Source organism: Lonchura striata, chromosome 13, assembly GCF_050655825.1.
Source record: "Lonchura striata isolate lonStrDom1 chromosome 13, ASM5065582v1, whole genome shotgun sequence".
NCBI classification, from domain to species: Eukaryota; Metazoa; Chordata; class Aves; order Passeriformes; family Estrildidae; genus Lonchura; species Lonchura striata.
This window is the reverse complement of record NC_140715.1, coordinates 13099759-13117351: the sequence shown is the minus strand read 5'-3', so window position 1 is coordinate 13117351 and position 17593 is coordinate 13099759. Positions and strand designations below refer to the sequence as shown.

The window sequence follows — 17593 nt, the reverse complement described above, 5'->3', positions numbered from 1 at the left end:
TTTACCACATTTGAGCTGTTATTTCCAGAAAAAGTGGAAAAACCTTTTCCTGTCAAGATGGACTTCTTTACAAATATCTAATATTCTGGACTCAATTTTTACTTGACAGGGTTTATATTAAAAAGCTCAGATATGGGGCAATACTTGAATGGAAATGTGTCAGTCACAGAGAAGCTAATTAGAAGTGACTTCTTGCACTGATTAATCCAAGCTCCCACTTGAAGCAGGGCTTGAAGTTTGCTCAGAGTCTTGTCTAGTTGAGTTTTGGAAACCTCCCAGGATGGAAATTGAGCATCCTTTCCAGGTCCCTCTGCCACAGTGCTGAGGGGATGATTTTCTCTTCAGCAGGAATTTCTCTGCTGCAGGCTGGGAGTGCTGCCTCTCATCCTGTCACTGCTCTTCAGGGAAGGGTCTGCCTCTATCTGTGCTGCCTTTTCCATCATCCAAAGAGTTCAATAAGACAAATCTCCTTGGTTGTTTGCTTGTTTGTTTTCCTCTCAGTGCTTCCCTTGTTTCTGTATTCTGTGAGTGATTGACAGCACAACATTGTCTGTGTATTTGGGCTCTTTCAAAGAAAGATCTTGTTTCTATTTAGTACTCTTGAAAAGAGAACTCTGGAAATGTATGAACAGAAAAAGGAATTGGGCAGTGTGAGCAGAGAAGTCCCTGTCCTGAATTCACATCTGCCAAATGCTAATGTTAGTTATTTTTGAGCTTAGAAGTGCAAGAGGCTTTTATCCTTTGTACAGCTGGCCTCATCCTGCTGTGAATGTAACATAAAAGGGAGCAAAAGGCATCTGTTGAAACCTGCAGGTCTTCTTTGGTGGCAATCATGCACCAGCTCAGATATGACACACGCCTTTCCTGAAAACTTAAGGTTAGACCAGGAACTTAATAATAGAAAAGTCAAATTTAATTTCTTGACAATACCAGAGATAGATGTCTCAGTGACAGTTGTACAGCTGTTTTATTTCCTTTTTAAAAATGTACTTTTTCTTAAAAAGCATTACCATGTATTTCAACAAGATTTCTCATTTAATAAGATGCAAAAGTTTAGGCAATATCCTGTTTAGATGGTTTCTATCTGATAATAAAAATGGCATTGACAGTGAGAGATTGCACCGAATAAATCATTAGTTGTGAGTTCTGTTTTATGCTGCAGCCAGGATGTGTCCTGTAAGTTCACAGCTGTTCTAACTTTTTCTTTTCCTCATCTAGACAGCTGTATGTCCATGAGATTTATTTCTTGATCTGTGTGGACATGAAATCCTTCTTGGGATTATTGCCATAGAAACAAGGCATAACATAGAGCGTGTTAGAAGTAACAAATGGGATTTGGCAGTCCTTCCCATTTACTACACAGAATCTGAGCTATGTGCTACAAAAAGCAGCAATTACTTGCTCTCAGAGCTTTATTAACAGGCACATCTGCACATTCATTAGAACTAGATGCTTCAACTTCCATTCTGGCTGGGATGGCATTTACATATTCTGGTCCTTAAATGAAAATCCAACATCTAGTTTATTTTCTAGTCAAGGTAGGAATTGGTCAGGTTTGACATTTTGGTTCCTTTTTGTTGGTTGCAAATCCCAGAGGCAGCCCGTGTGAGCCTCCCAGAAGGAGATAAGGGATGGAACTGCTGGCTCCAGGGAACGCTCCCTCCTTTGAAGGATGAAGTCACCCAAGTTTTGCTTGTAAAGCCTGATCTCCCACGGAGCTGGGACTCAGCTCCCAGCCTCTCCCAGGGTTTCACACCCTGCCTAGCTCACAGGAATGATTCCCTTCTCCTCAGTGGCCCAGGGTGGCTCTGAGCTGGGGGAGTAGATGGGCTGTACCAGGCAGGGAAGAGTTTTTTGCAGGAGTGAGCCCAACAAGCTGTACCTGGAGCTGAGGCTGAGCTGTCTGAGTCACAGCACAGCTGCTGATACACATGGCAGAGACAGGCAAACTCCGAATCCTAAGCCAAATCCATGGGTCAGATTTTGAAATGGTATGGGATGGTGAAGAGGCAGAAAAGCAGAGGGAAGAGAATACAGAAAAGGGCAGAAGAATATATTAAAACCCAAGGTGTGTCTGCTGGCTGTGTGTGCCCAGCAGCTCTGTGGCCCTGGGCATTCTGCCATGGGAGGTCAGTGCTGGCTCAGTGGGGCACAGGATGCAGATCTTGCTTGGCTCTGGTGCTCTTCTCTTATCTTTTTCCTATCCTCACTTTTATGAAGTAAAACCAAACATGAAAACAAATAGGTCACAGAGGGGTCCCTTGCTCTGGATGATGCATTTGCAGACCTGGAAGGGAGCATGCACTGTTCTTTTCCCATCCATATCCTATAATGCTGCCCCTAGCTGAGAGGAGCAGCTTCCAGGGGGGATTTCAGAGGTAGCTGGAGATGCTTTAGAGCTCTCAGGGAAAAATCTCTCATCCCTCTGCAGCAATTCAAAAACAAAACAACTTTGCTAACAGGAGGAACATTCAAAGCTGATTGTAAACCACAAAATCAAGATGAAACCTAGAATGCAACCTGAAAAACCCAGATAATTGAAATGCAGGGATTTGAATCTGGGCTATGTGCTCAGAGTCTGCCTGGCCCTCTTTTCAGAAGTGCTGAGGACTGAGCAGAGCATGTGAAGGCAATGAGTGCTCAGGATTTCTTTGAAACATTTATTTAGTACCTAAGTATAGATCTAGGACTGACTAACTTCAGGCTCCAAATATAGTTCAGGTGTCTGCCTTCTCACTCTTCCTCATTTCTCTTTTCCTTGCTATTTAATCTCTTCGTCAGCTCCCACATTCTCTGTTTCCTCCAAGTCCCTTAACTTTTCCATCCTCCCCCAGCTGACTTCTGCTCCTGTCTCCTCACTCACTCTGACACTCTGCTGTCCCATGGGAGCCACAGGGCATTCTCCAAGGCCCATCCCAAGCAAGCTCTGGGTGACGCCGCTTTTCTCTCCCTCACACCCTAAATTCTCCCTGCTTCATTCTCAGCAGGGCAGAGGTTCAAACACACTGCTTCATCCTGTTCAGGAACCTGCTGAGGTTTAAGTCCCAAATATCTCCCCTCTCCTGTGTGGGCCTGCCCAGAGATGGCAGTGAAAAGGGAATCATCACAGACACCCTTGACTGGGGGGGAGCCCAAAGTGGCTGCCATCACTTTGTACCCCAAAAGCATAAATCAAAATGTTCCATTTTCTGTGCTCTGCCCATTGCAGGTGTGATCTGCCAGTACCAGCAATGAAAGAGGTTATCAAGAAGGGATCAGGTTAATTTTGTGACAGGAGGCTCTCATTAGTGGCTGTGCTGTTCCAATCAGCCAGAAGACAGATGTGGCTGTGATCTGATGGATCTTGTCCCTGTCTCTGTTGCAGGAAGGCATGCCCCAAACGCTGACTTCTACCAGTATGTTTACCCCATGTGGCTTCAGCCCTCATCTACATACTTCAAAAGAAGGTGAACAAGGAGGACTCATCTTCCAGGATGGAAACCTTACCTCAGCATCTCTGGATGCTCTAATCCAGCATCTGATACCTACCACTGATTACTACCCTGAAGTAAGCAATTCACAGTATAATAAATGGTTTAATTTTGATGAATTGGGGCAGCACTTTATGCAAAAGTGCAAATGTGTTAAATTTTGAATTAAGAGGGCTCATTTAAAAGCTGCATACAATTAAAGCTTGGTAAATTGATGCATTGCTTTAAATGCTGTTTCACTGCTCTATAATTGTTCCCATGAAAAAGCAGATCCCAAAGATGATGCTGCCTTTAAATAAGAGAACAGGGTAGCAGGGGGAGCTGTCGTGGTGATGAATTAGTGATGTAGCAGTTGGAGCTTTTCAAAAATAGCAATGCTTCCCAGAGATGTTTAGAGGAAAACTGAAACAAAAAGCTCCCAAGTCTGAACTGGACTAAATTAGCTGAATTTCAGTGGCTGCTGAAGTCATCCGGGTTTGCCTGTATGTACAGAGCATTCCCTTGGTGATGACAGAGATGCTTCTTCTGGTGGATTTATAATTTACCTGGCATTGTATTCACAACTTTGCAGTCACTGGACAGCATAGTCCAGATCCTAATCCTTGCTCCATCAGTGGAAATTAAGTGTTTTCTCACCAAGTGTGTGAGGATCTAAACTGGAAGCAGGTTTATGGTCCTGCAAGCTATTGACTTCCCTGGATTTTGCACATCCTCAGTGGAATTCAGACAGAGTTTGACTGGAAGACTTTTAAGTGCTAATATAGCTCCATGGCTTGTATTTCAAAGCACAGAGGAGCATTGACTTCTGGGTACTTGAGGAGACTGGGGAAGTTATCAATGCAGAGCAGGCAGCATGTTTTAAATTACCCGGAGCTCAGTTTCTGATCAGCTAAAAATAAGTAATAAAGAAGCATCTCAATTAAAAAAAAAAAAAAAAGGAACAGAAAAGCAATAAAAATAGGTAATGGACAGATCAGGCTGTGAGATTTTCATTATAATGTATGATATGTAATATTATACCTGCTGCTAGGGAGCATGGCTAGGGCTGGGGGAAAGGAGATAATTCAGGTGCAAGGATGCAAGGAGGGGTCAGGGTGGAACAACTGCAACTTCATGCATGTATTTTAAATTCACTGCTGGAATAATTTGAATAATCCAAGGATTTATCCAGCAGACCTGCTTCCCACAGCTTGACAGATGTGGAACTGCATATGATATAACTTGGCTGATAGAAGTGAAATTTGGGGAGTTAATAGAAAAAATGAAATATTGCTTAAAATAGGCTGGGTGATATCTGCAGGGCAATAGCAAGATGTGGCTGATGTGGAGGTGTCTGCAGCTCCCAACCCAGTACAACACAGAGATTCCTGCCCATTTAGCATTACTGTCTCCAGCATCCTGGTTGTGCTGTCTCCTGGGCTTGCTGCTGCACACTCTCTTCACTGGATGTTTTCCCAGGGCTTAGGTAGCCAAGGGCTGGACATGAATGCTGTGGAGGAAGGAAATGCTGCTACCTCCTGTGCCCAGTGTAACCAGTTCCATATTCAGGGTGAGGAATTGTTGTCTTTTATATAAAAAAAGTCTTGCCAAGTAGAAAGGAAAACCTGTGAAGTTCAGGGCTTTACAGTCAATAGCACCCACTGTATGGCTGCTTACAGTAAGTCTACTTGTCTTTCTCCTGCAGAAAGCCTATATCTTTACATTCCTGCTGAGTTCCAGACTCTTCATCGAACCCCATGAGCTTTTGTCCCGCGTTTGTCACAAGTGCATTGAGCAGCAGCGGCTGGATGACCCCGTGCTGGACAAGGTTAGTTTATGTTTACAGCAGAAATGTGAGGTATTCTCAATGGGTAGAGGATTCTGGGGCTCTGGTGTGTGTGCCTTGCCTTTCTTTAGATTGAATGAATCTTTCTCATAAAGGATTTGCCACGGAGATCCTGCCACTGAGGCATCCTGGTATCCATGTCTGAGAGCAATGCTTCAGGCAGTAGTCACTTCAAATCTTCTAATTTTCCCTTTCCCCCTGTCTCAGTCTTCCCAGGTGACTTTCCTTCTTTAAGGCTCTGGGGAAGCCTGCAGGATGCAAAGAGGTAGGACATGACCCTCACACACTGTTGTGTGCAGATGTCCACACACCACTCTCTCTCCCATTTTTACTTAATGTCTCTGCCCCTTTGCTTTCTTGCTCCTGGTACAGTAATACTTCCTCTTGGCCTTTCCTGTCACTTTGAGCACCATGTCACAGGGGGCAGGTGCCCACCACCCTCCTGCCTTCTGCCCTCAGAGCAGCACCCAAGGAGCACCAGGAATGGGCAGGAGCAGCAGTGGGGCCCTGGCAGGTGAACAGAATGAGAAAATCCAAGCTGTTCCTGCCTCAGCACTCTTCCCACTTTGCCCCAGGGATTGTGCAGCCTGGTACAGTGTATAGCAACACATGTGTATCCTCTGGCAGTGCCACAGACAGTGCAGGGGTGATGGATGCTGCTCAGTGTGGGGCTCTGCCCAAGCTCTCCTTGCTGCATTGATGAACACTTGTTTGGTATGTTATCTGGAGCAGGAGATGCACCCTCAAAGCAGTGGAGGGGAACAGAACATGTGTTTGTTGGAAATTTCCAGAAACTCCAAATTTCTGAAATGGTTTTCAAGATCATGCTTTCCAGCTTTGGAACTGTGAGTTTGGTGTCAAATACTGAGTCACCAACATCTGACCATGTATGTGCTTATTATTGCACAGGCAGCTGGTTCCACGAGTAGCAGGAGCTCTGCCCTCACTGTGAAGAGCCATTCTCCAGAATGTTCAGCAATCCCAACCTGGGTTACCCATACAGTCAGTGTTAAAAGAAATATCTGTGTGGGGTGAACCATGCAAAACAAGTTTTCTAAGGTGTGAGGTTCTGTTCTCCAATTCTATGACAGATACAAGTTTGGAGAATTAAATGTGAGCATAGCAAAGTTTTGCTGCTCATTAAACTTTTAAGAAATGAAAAACACTGTCTTACTATGAAGACTTATCTGCCTGAAGTTCACCTGGGTGTTATAGCAATACAGGCCTGGTGGGACACAGCTGATTTTGTGTTCCCTAGAGTGGGGCTGATTTTGAAACTTTGTGCAACCTGCCATCCCTTGTCCTGTGACTTGCACAAAGTCCTTTCCATCAATTCATAATGCAGTTTACACAGCTGGAGCAAATGTCTCCCCAGACCTTTGTAGTTTCCAATAAAGCTTTCCCTTTAGCAGCCACCTGCTGGTCTTTGAGCCTGAGCATAATGCTAGTTGACAGCAGTTATTTTTAGAGATGTGGTTCATTGAAACCTGTTGTTGGTGGAAAGCCGAAATATGCATTTTGACCACCTTGGTTGAAAAACAAAGAGCCAGGGAGCTTAAGAGTATAATTTTTCCTGATTACAGGGTACACTTGAGCTGCAGTACGTGGGGATGCAGAAGAAGGCTGTTTGTTTTGGTCTGTGTTTTCTGTAAATAAAATGCAGTTTGTTTTTTAACACAATTTCCTTTTCACATAACAGAGGATGAAAGCTTTGGGAGCAGCCACACTGGCTGTCTTTTGAGATAACACTAATGCACCAGTTGTGCCATTCCCTGCATTTCCCTCCATGCCCCATCCTGACTATTTCCACTGCCACATCCTCAGATAAATCTCCATCAGAAGTGGGGATCAGCTGGATGCTGTGTGAGTGTCTTTGTCCCATCATGACATTGAGCTCATGTGGGAAGAAAGCAACATTACCAGCAGCCCAGGTAAAGTTACAAAAGTGCTGCTGTTTTGTTCATCTTTTTCTTCATTGTGCATCTGCCACTGGCCACTAAGCAGTTTTTTTTATACAGCCAGAAAGCAAAGGAGCAAAAAACCTCTTTGATGATCAAGAAATTAATTGCAGTTTTTCAGAGAAGGATGAAAATATAGAAGGGGTGTAAGTACAAAAGGGAAGAACAAATGGTTCGAATCAGCAAAAAGGCCAGATGTTTTAAAAAAAGGTATAAAGGTTGCACCAACAAAATGTCCATCCAGCCATAAACAGGCCAATTGCATGTGCAGAATACTTAAAACTGCATGTAAAACAGGCAGTTGTGCATGCACCTGAGTTCTGGTACATTTTGCATGCCAAAATGTATTATTTGTGCACCACACTCTTTGTATGCATGTGTGCAGGTTTTGCAGGTGCAACACAAATGCCTTCTTTGAAAACCTGGCCCCGCGTTCAGTGACACACACAGTGGGAGACTTTAATGAATAAACATGTTTCAGTCCCTGAGCATCATTCAATGGTTTGCATTTCAGGCTCGAATCAGAAAATTTGGACCCAAAATCTTACAGTTGCTGACAGAGTGGACAGAGACATTCCCCTATGACTTTCAGGAAGAGCGGATGATTGGCCATCTCAAAGACATGATTCACAGGATAGCTCCATGTGATGAGGTGAGGATGCCTGACTTGGGATGTTCTGCTGATACATTAAGTTCATTTTCCCACTTGGTTCCTCCTTTTCCTCTTTTTTCTGCATTCTGTCCCATGCCTCTTCCTGGATACTCCCAGAGTTCTTTTCTCCAATAATGTAAAACCTGTAGTATCATCCCACATCTCTCTTTAGGTGCTCCTGGAGCAGTGAGCATTAGAATTTATCTTCTGCACATTGAATTGTAGGATAACAACATTCCCATTTTATAGAAGGAATGTGTGAAGGCATAGCATAGACTGAATGTGCTGGTGACAATTCAAATTGCAGCAGAGCTGTGATCACCCAAGTTACAGTCATAGAATCACAGACTGCTTTGGGTTGGAAGGGACTTTAAAGACCATCTTGTTCCACATCCCTGCCATGGGCAGGGGCACCTTCCTCTTGACCAGGCTGCTTCAAGCCCTGTTCAACCCTGCCTTGAACACTTCCAAGGGTGGGGCATCCACAGCTTCTCTGGATCCAAGTTCTTATATTTAAAGAAAATACTAATATTAGTGGACATGTAGCTTGTCTGGGAGCAGGGAGGTGGCAGAAGAAAGCAGTGTGTGGCCTGTTGAGCACAGAATCAGGCTAGAGGTCTGTATGGTCCTGGTGCTCAAATATGTGAGCTCTGTGTGTGGCACAGTGAGTCACAGTGAATGGAGCTCTGGGAGACCTGCTTGCAAATTCAGGTGGGTGAACCCCATCAGTTAATTCGGAAACATTAAAAAGACCACAAAATTCATGAAAATAATAAGCAAATAGTACACTGAGAGTCTCTAATTACTTCTAGGTTAACTGTGGGATATGGAAAAATTCAGTTCCACTGGCTACATGAAGGCCTGGCCTCGAGCCACAGAGGGGTGCAGTCCAGTAGAACAACAAGAACATACCCATGAGGATGAGAGAGAGGAGAGAGGACAGAAGGAATTAGCAGGGCTGCAGCACAACAGAAATGGAAATTGGGCTCTCCTGTGTGCATGAAATACGTCCTAAATGGAAACAGCTGCTCTTGGCCTGGGCTGGCAGCATGTCTGGCACTTCCAGGGAGCTGTAGGCTGGCATGGATTGACTGGGCTGGGCAGCCCATGGGAGAGAAGGGGTTGGACAGGGAAGCTGTGAGACACGGTGGAGGTGAAGGCAACAAAAAAAACTCAGAAAGAGCCAAAGTGGCTTTAGTTCCATTTACCAGAGTAGTAGAATTCCCTCAAGGAAAAGAGGCAACGGCCTTGCTCCTGGCCAGGCACAGCAAAAGATGCCTTGCAGCCCTTCAGCATCAGAAATGAGGGAAATCAATACAAACCCACTAGAATTGTGTCCACTGGAGAGCAGGAACCAAAGGGTGGAGAACAGGGACTTAGCATGTGCTCTTTAGCAGCAGAAGTTGCCCTGGTGAAGAACCATAAATGCTATAAATCAACTTTCTGCATGCAAAGCAGTGGTTTATGTGCCTAACCTGAGCAAGCACTGCACACCTTTGGTCTCGAGCGTGCACAGCTGTGAACAAATCCTTGTGGGTGCCCTGGGGGGCCTCAGACTACATTAGTTTCAAATTACTGTTTTTCAGATATTACTAGGTGCTGTAATTGCAAGTGATTATGCCTGAGCAAAATCAATAATTAATTAAGAAACAGCTCATGTCCTCCGAATGCAAATTTCCTTTTTTTTAAGGGACAGGACTGAAGAGTGATGGTGACCATTAGTTTTTTGGAAGAAACTTGTTCCCATTGTGAACCACAGAAGTTAAAGACTGAAAGATTTGTGATGTCATCCAGTCCATGTAGGTCAGTGCAGGATTTTCCCCTGCAGTGTCTGCTCCTCTTCTTTGTAGAGTCCACTTTCTAAAGGCTGTGATGTGCTTATAAAGGTGTCCATGCTGAGAAGCATTTCTTAGTAAGTGCTGTGATTTGCATTTAGAGTTAGAAATTTTAATTAAAATTTGAGCTCCTAAGCCACCTGCTGAGACCTGCTGTCTTCAGAGGAACTTTCCTAGTTAAGAACGAAACATTTTCTTTAAATATTAAACAGTAGTGTGCTTCTTTTGACTGTTAATGTGGCAGTGAAGTGAAATTGGTTGATAAGTCCAGCATGCAGCCCCTATACAGTGGGGGGTCACTTTGTGGCAAGATAATTACCAGCACGCTGAAGGTAATGAACAATGTTGTTTTCAGTTAGTGGATGTCGTTTAAAGAAGGCAGGAAAGGCTTTTAGAAGGGCAAAAGAAGGATTTTTTTATTTTTGTTAATTTCTTTCTCAATGTGCACAGAAAGGCTTTCTAAGCAAGGGTGCACCCAACTGATTTCCATTGAGTCTCTTCAAGAGCTGATTTCTGTGTAATTGTTTGTGTCCTTTAACTGTGTCTCTTTTTTTTTCATTCTTTATTAGGTGGTTGGCTTACCTGAGTTTTTGTTTACTGTTGTCCATATCTATTTTTTGTGTCATATTCCCTACAAAATTAGGTGAAACTAGATCTCTTGATAAAGATTTCTTGGAAGACTGGCTAATATGCATGTCTTTCAAGCAATTTTATGCAGCTTTTTGACTTTTTGTCCAAACTATGAAGAATTTGTTGCTGCATAGACATGGCTGGTCCAAGATTTTTCATCCAAACTCCTTTTAGAAAGAAGAGCTGGGTTTCCAGCCAAGTTCTTTTAGCCAGATGTTTTTTATTCATTAGAAGGCTTGGCTTTCAGTGCTGTCCCCTCACCCCCAAAAAACTGAGTTTCCCATTTACAAAATAAGTTCACAAAATGCCAAATAACTCCCTATTTTTCACTGAAAAATCACACTGTGTTCACAGAGCTTCATAAGATATGTTGGGATTTGCAAACACATCTGGAAGTAAAACAGAGAAATATTTAGATGGTGGTCAGTAGTTTGGGTCCAGAACAGTCTTTGTTAATCAAAAGTGTGGCCATCTGTTGACATGAGGATTTACATGAAGAAGGCCTTTCTTGGAACTAATATACATCAGTAACAAATAAAAACTGAAGGAGTGGGGTTTTCCGTAGTCAATTTTCACTCCATCTTTGGGATTTGATTCCAAATACATTGTGTGTTGTCATTCTCCAAGACATGTCCCTCCTGCCTTCTCTTGGTTCTGGCTTCATTTCAGACTTAACAGCTCTGTTTTACAGAAAAGAGCCTGACTTATCCTGCTTATCTGGTTCATATTCTAGCCCAGCTCAAGAGGGCATCTTCCTTAAGTGAAAGGAGAGCAATGTGAGTCCAAGGGAGCAATGTGAAACTTGTTAGAAAGCTGCATCAAAGTTTCAGTGTTATGGCAAAAGTTGAAGCACTTGGGATGTTCTAAAGGTCTCCAGCCTTTCATACCCTGTAATTAAGAGAGAGTAGATGTGAGAAGTTATTCTTCACTGTGAAGTAGGAGGAGGTGCTATCTCCAGTCTGCAGATTGGATTCTGTGCAGCTGGGAAGATCACTGACTCTGGTTTCAGGTTCTGTGAACACTTAAAACATGGATGCTTTCAATGCCTAGCACTGAACACTATCCACAGCCTACAAAACTCTGAAGACAAGGCTGGATCTAAACCATGGGATTACTTCCCAAAGGCTCACTTGAGCTGCATCTAGCTTGGGACATGACACAGGTGTGTTGTTCTTTGTAGTGAGCTACAGTCTAGCCAAGGACATTTCCAATTAATCTTATCCTTAGAACCCATCCACCAGTTCTGTTATCTCAGTTTTGTGATGTCTGCATCTGTCAGCCCATCCTCCATGGCCAGAGACTCCACTCATTGTCTCTAAAGAGTTGCTCTGAGAACAACCTGGGCAAGTTGGTAATGATGATCCTGCTGAGCACATGGCTGTGCTTGGAATACAATATGAGCTTCCTTCACTAGCAATTAACATTTGGATATTAAATACTCCAAGCTACACAACACCCCAGCCACTCCAGCTGGGTAGCAAGCAGCTGTGAGCTTCTTCTGCATTCAGGTCAAAAGGATGGAGAAATAACATTAGAAACATTTCTTATTCCTAATAAATAAGAGTTGACAAAGCAGCATTGACAGGTAGAGTTCTCAACCAAAATGTAGCTGGCATAAAAGATAGGTACCAAAAGCTGCTGTGCTCCAGAAAGCTGCAGTAGCTTTTGGCAATGTGGTAGCATTTCCTCTCCTTTGAACCTGATGTTGGCAGGAATGTGGAATATCAGTGCCAGCCCAACCCACCAGTCCTGCCTGCCTCTTCTCTTGACTGCAGTCTCTGTGTCCAGAAGCACAGAATTGTAATTAAGCCAACTGGTTATTCTGAAATAGGCTTGTTGGAGATAAAATGGTAACCTGTTGCTGGCTTAGGAGTATTCTGCAGAAAGCAAAATTCAGCACAAAAAACCACTCCTATGTCATGTTTTCTGGGTGGCTTATGTTTCTCTCCCTATCTCTCCAGGCTTACTGGAAAAAGATGAATCAGCTTTTGCAAGCCCTGAATCAGAAGCTTGCAACCCTCAGCCATGGGCAAGAAGGGATTGTCAAGATCAGTACTGCTGTCTCTGATAAGCTGGTTGCCTTTAAAACTAAACCTCCATCAATTCAGAGAGAAATCCTGAGCGTCTGCAGTGACCCTTACACCCTGGCTCAGCAGCTGACACATGTGGAGCTGGTAAGTGGGAATGGTTCCCAACTTCTGCAGCCAGAGATGTTATTTTAAGCCATCAGCTGCTAAGTATTCCAGACATAACCAGAAAATGTCTGCACTGCTGCAGCCTATCCCATGCTGTATCAGCACTGCAGCAGGAGGCAGGGTTTGACAGGTTAAGAGATGCTTGGGAAGCAAACTATATATCAGAGTGTCCCTATGCAGCTTGGAGCAGGTCACTGTACTTCAGCTTGTTTATTTGTGAAATGAGAATCCTATCCCAGCAAAGTCAGGTCTCAGGAATGTCACTTCTATAAGATGCTCAGAGCCCCACAAGGTCTGCAGGAGCTATTGAAATGGCTGGTCATTAACCCTTTTATAAATTTGAAATAAATTTTAGCAGTTCAAATCCACTTCTCCAGATGCGTGAAGCAGTGGGTTGTCTGATGTGCCTTTCATTCTCCCCTTTGGGATTTTGTGCATGGACATATAAGGGTGTGCAGATACCACCCCCACAAATTCCTGCTGTTCCCTCTCTGCTGGGCTGCAGTCTGCTCCCAAACAGGCTCTTGTGTGAGAAATTGCAGTGCTGAAGCCTTGGATGTGCTGTTGTGCTGCACACCCTTCTCCCAGGGTCAGGTCCTCCCCACAGACCTGCTGGATGTGCACAGAGAACATAAAACATTGCTGCCATCTGCAGATCTCTTGTTGCTCTGGGGCCCTGCTGCCTGTCCTCCTGTGGACTCTTCATCCTTCAGGGGAGGGATGGAAAAACAAAACATGAAATGCACTGTGGGTTGGAATGAGTATTAGGAAATCAGCCTTTGGATTTCTGAAAATAGTTCATATTCCATTTGTCAGGAAGTAGAATGGATAGTTTTCAGAACATGCAACTTTGCCTCCCTTTGCTTTATATAACTTAAGCCAGAGAGTGGAAAACCTTTTGCGTGGAATTTTTTCTTGCTTTTGTTTTTTTCCTCTTCCACAGCACAGCTGTCTTCCAAGGGGAAATTCCCTGTAACTGAGGCATCACTTCCTTTTTAAAACAGAAGCAGCTAGAGATTTTAATTCCACTGTACTGTAATCAATTTTCTCTACCTTCTCTTTCATTGCTCTGTCTGATACATCCAGTGCTCTGCACTGAAACTGTCTGATGCTTATTTGTTAGTAAGAATTATTTGATACTTATATAAAACAGTTATTGATTAGTAAGAACCCTATACAGTTATCAGTGTTAAGGTGAGAGGCCCAGTGAAAAAGCATAGGACTAAACATAAAATTTTGCCTTGACTAGAATTACCATTTATGTTATTGTTGCTTGAATATTCTAAGTTTGGACTGTAGGAATTCCAAAATACCTCCTCTGAAATACCTTTGTGGCCTACAACCTCCTGAAAATATTTATTTTTCTAATAAACATGTTTAAGGAGAATGAAAAACCTAGCAGGAAAGTCAGTGTGTTGTTGGAGTTGCCACGTTTTTTCAGGAGCTGCTGGAGGTGGCTTCTCTTTTGCTAAGAGAGATTTGGATACTTTATGCTTGTTTTGCTTACTGCCTGTGATACTCTCCAGTGTAAGCAAAGCCTTTAATGGTTCATGTGCATCCTCAGTGCCTTCCTTAGCCAGTGACCCAGAGCCAGCACCCCGGGGCAGCTCCTGAGGGTCAGTGGGCAGGGAGCCAGGGCAGAGCCCTGTGTGGGCACCTGAGCAGAGGATGCTGTGAACTCCAGATAACAGCATTGCTGCCATTGCAGCAACTTGGCTTTTGAGTGATGCTGCACCACAGCAAACAGAACTGATGTCTGCTGGCTCCCAGATGAGGCCCTGTGCATCCAGTGTAGTGGAGGGGACTCTTACTGTGGCTTGTTAGTAATGAGACGTATTTATTCTAATTTTCATCTTTCTGCTGACATAGTTCTAATTGTTGTTATGAATTTTAATGTCCAGTTAGTTGGCTGTCTACCAGTTCAGTGACACCACTCAGAGCTGACAGAAAATTATGCTGTTTTATCAAGAGAAACAGAAGGTATTCTGGGGTGCTTTCTTATTTTTCCCTCTCTCTTCCCACTCCCTTACTCTCAACAGGAAAGACTAAGTCACATTGGACCCGAGGAGTTTGTGCAGGCATTTGTACATAAGGACCCTCTGGACAGCACCAAGGTATGGTTTCTCCACATACAAAGTGTCTCCTGTGACCCCAGTTTGTCCAGGTGTGACGAGGTCCCCAAGACAGGGCCCGAGTCCCAAGCTGACATGGGCCAGGCCAGCTGGTGACCTGTGTTGTCATGGCAAGGATGGGAACCTGTTGGCAGAGCTCTCACTGGCAGGTCACTGCCATTCCTCCCTGGTGACAACCTGGCCACCACCCTGGTGTGCTTTTGGCCTTGTTTCCTCCCAGGCTGCTTTGGCTGTGGCTGTGCACAGCCAGGGAATGGCTGCTGCTCTGGTGAAGGGCTAAAGGCTCGGGATGTGATGTAACAGCCTCAGTGTGTGCCCAGACACCACAGCAGTGAGTCAGTGCACCATGAATCAACTCTTCTCTCTCTACACAATAACCCAAAGCACCACAGGGAACAGAGTGCCTGATCAGGGCTTCATCCAAAGGCAGTGAAAGCCACTTGGAGTCTTTCCACTGATTCCCCTGAGGTTTGAAGTAACATTTCAGTGAGTGTCTCAAAAAGGAAAGATGCTTCCTAGCTGGAGAGTCAGAGATTTCACATGCTGTCTGAAAAGAAAGGGTAGAAAATTCTTGCCCTGAACTGTGTATACATTCCCACTGAGATCATACATCAATGGCTGAATTTCCTCACTGGATGCCAAAGGTACCAGGAAGATCCGTGTTTGTAGTTCTGCACAAAGAGCACCAAAATAGCTTGTAATGGTGAAAAGATGGATGGATGGATGGATGGATGGATGGATGGATGGATGGATGGATGGATGGATGAAACATGCAATATTGGGCCCTTTCCTCTCCTTGGACTTGTGGAGATTCTGCAGTTTTTTTCAGGATGAGGGAAATAGGCAGAGATGGAGTTCCCAGGTATTCTGGGCATTGATCATATTCCTTAGAAAGGAGATCAAAGGCAGCAAATGTGTGTTAGAAACACAAGATGCCAAACCAGCCACAGTGAGATTTCAGCAACCTGGGCTTCAAGTCAGCAAGGCTGATCACAGTGGGGGTAGTCTGGAGCTCTTCTTCATGCTCTATGTGGTTAATTTAGAAAAGCTTCTGTGCCAAGACACAGCTCAGGGGGAGAGCATTGCACACAGAGTCACAAAATAGTTTATGTTGGAAAAGACCTCCAAGATCATTGACTCCAACCCTTAACCCAGCACTGCCAAGGTCACTACTAAACCATGTCCCCGGGTGCCACATCCATGCATTTTTTTAACACTTCCAGGGATGGTGATTCCACCACTTTCCTGGGCAGCCTGTTTCAATGCCCAACTACCCTTTCAGTGAATAAATTTTTCTAAACCTCTTCTGGCACAACTTGAGGGCATGTCCTTTTGACCTGCTGCTTGTTACTTGGGAGAAGAGACAAACTCCCCCCTGCCCTACAACCTCCTTCCATGGAGCTGTGGAGGGCAAGGTTTCCCCTTTTTGTCTCCAAGCTGAGCTCCCTCAGCTGCTGCTCCTCAGATCTGTGCCCCATGTCCTGCCCCAGCTCCTCTGCTCTTCTCTGGACACATCTTTGGACAAAGTAGCACAAACCTTATGTGGATTCATATCCCCTGACCCATGAAGAATATCCCTGTCAAACACAGGGAGTTGGCTCAGGTCTGAATTCCCTCCAGCTGGAGATCATATTAAACATCTTTCTTGCGTGAGGGCTTCAAAAGGCTTCCCTTATGAATGTTTATCAAGCATTCTGAGCTGCAGATGGAAGATGCTTGGGAGGTGCTAAATATTGCTGCCATTTATAAAGCTTAACCTTTAAAAAGCAGTCTGTCTCCACTTTAGTGTTGCACATTTTTCACAAGTTTTGCCTTATTAGCTGTGGCTCTTATGCCCTGGCACAGGACATCAGTTCTGAGATGGAAATACTATTTTCAGACCAAAACCTGGGTTTTGTGTAGTTTTTACTGTAATAGGAAACAAGAAACAGAGCACATGAAAAGCAGCTCCTATGGTTAGACTGGGGCTGATTTGGGTTCCCTTTGGTTTTTTGATATTTACATGCTGCTTGCTAACATTTACTTTTGAGATGCTTTAAAAATACACTTTTATTGTGTTTGTAGTCTATTCATAAAGTGGCTCAGAATTTCAGTTCTGTTAGGCTTTGCTCCTCCATAACATGGTACTGTGATTTCTGCTCTTAAACATGTGTGTATACAGAATCACAGGTGAATATTTTCTTACTTTGAGTTACCTGGGGAATCATATTAAGCCACATTTCCGAAGGGGTCCTTAGTCACTGGTTTACCTTACATAATATGGGTGATCCCATGATGGATTATGCATTATGACTTTCCTCTTAGTGGCGTGTGTTTATGGTACCTCTGGGAAATGATCGACCTAATAAAACAAAAATCAGTATTCTCTGGTACCCTCTAGTGGATGGTACTGAATGTTCAGACAAATCTCTGGAACTTTAGAGAGCTGTGTCCTAGATGGATTGTCTAAGAGTTTAAAGCTGGGCAAATCTCTTAAATTCTTACAATCCCATGCAACACATTCAGGCTGTGTGAACTGACCTATCACTCCTCAGAAGTCAAATTTTCTGTTCATGAAAATGGAACTGGAAGAATTCAGCCAAGTATCTGCTCACATAGCCTGTATCAGTTATGGGAATTTATGTTAAGTTTTATATAAATAAGTGAAAAATATCCTTCTTGTAATGGCTCTTATCAATGAAGTGCCTCTGACATGTAAGTGACCTGATCAAACACAGCCATCCAGGCAAATCTGGTTGCTAAGAATCCATTTTTCTGAAAACTCACTAAGGAAAATAGTGGTTTTTTTCCACAAAAAATCAGCCAGAACTGTGTTTTCCCTTGTTTATCTCTTGTACACTTCACTAAATTCTGGTCCCTCCCCTCCAGAAAAGGGCTGTTGGTGATTTTATTTGCT

At 43.9% G+C, this 17593-nt stretch overlaps 1 protein-coding gene across 4 annotated transcripts in view; it reads left to right on the top strand.

Moving 5' to 3' along the window:
* Positions 1-17593, top strand: part of RASGEF1C (RasGEF domain family member 1C) — a 68195-nt gene that overhangs the window by 39363 nt on the left and 11239 nt on the right. For all 4 annotated transcript variants that reach the window (XM_085591310.1, XM_021552241.4, XM_021552242.4 and 1 more), the window contains 5 exons: positions 3365-3547; positions 5155-5277; positions 7768-7905; positions 12332-12544; positions 14605-14679. In XM_085591310.1, the coding sequence (XP_085447436.1) occupies positions 3365-3547; positions 5155-5277; positions 7768-7905; positions 12332-12544; positions 14605-14679 (732 nt within the window). The remainder of the gene's footprint in view (positions 1-3364; positions 3548-5154; positions 5278-7767; positions 7906-12331; positions 12545-14604; positions 14680-17593) is intronic.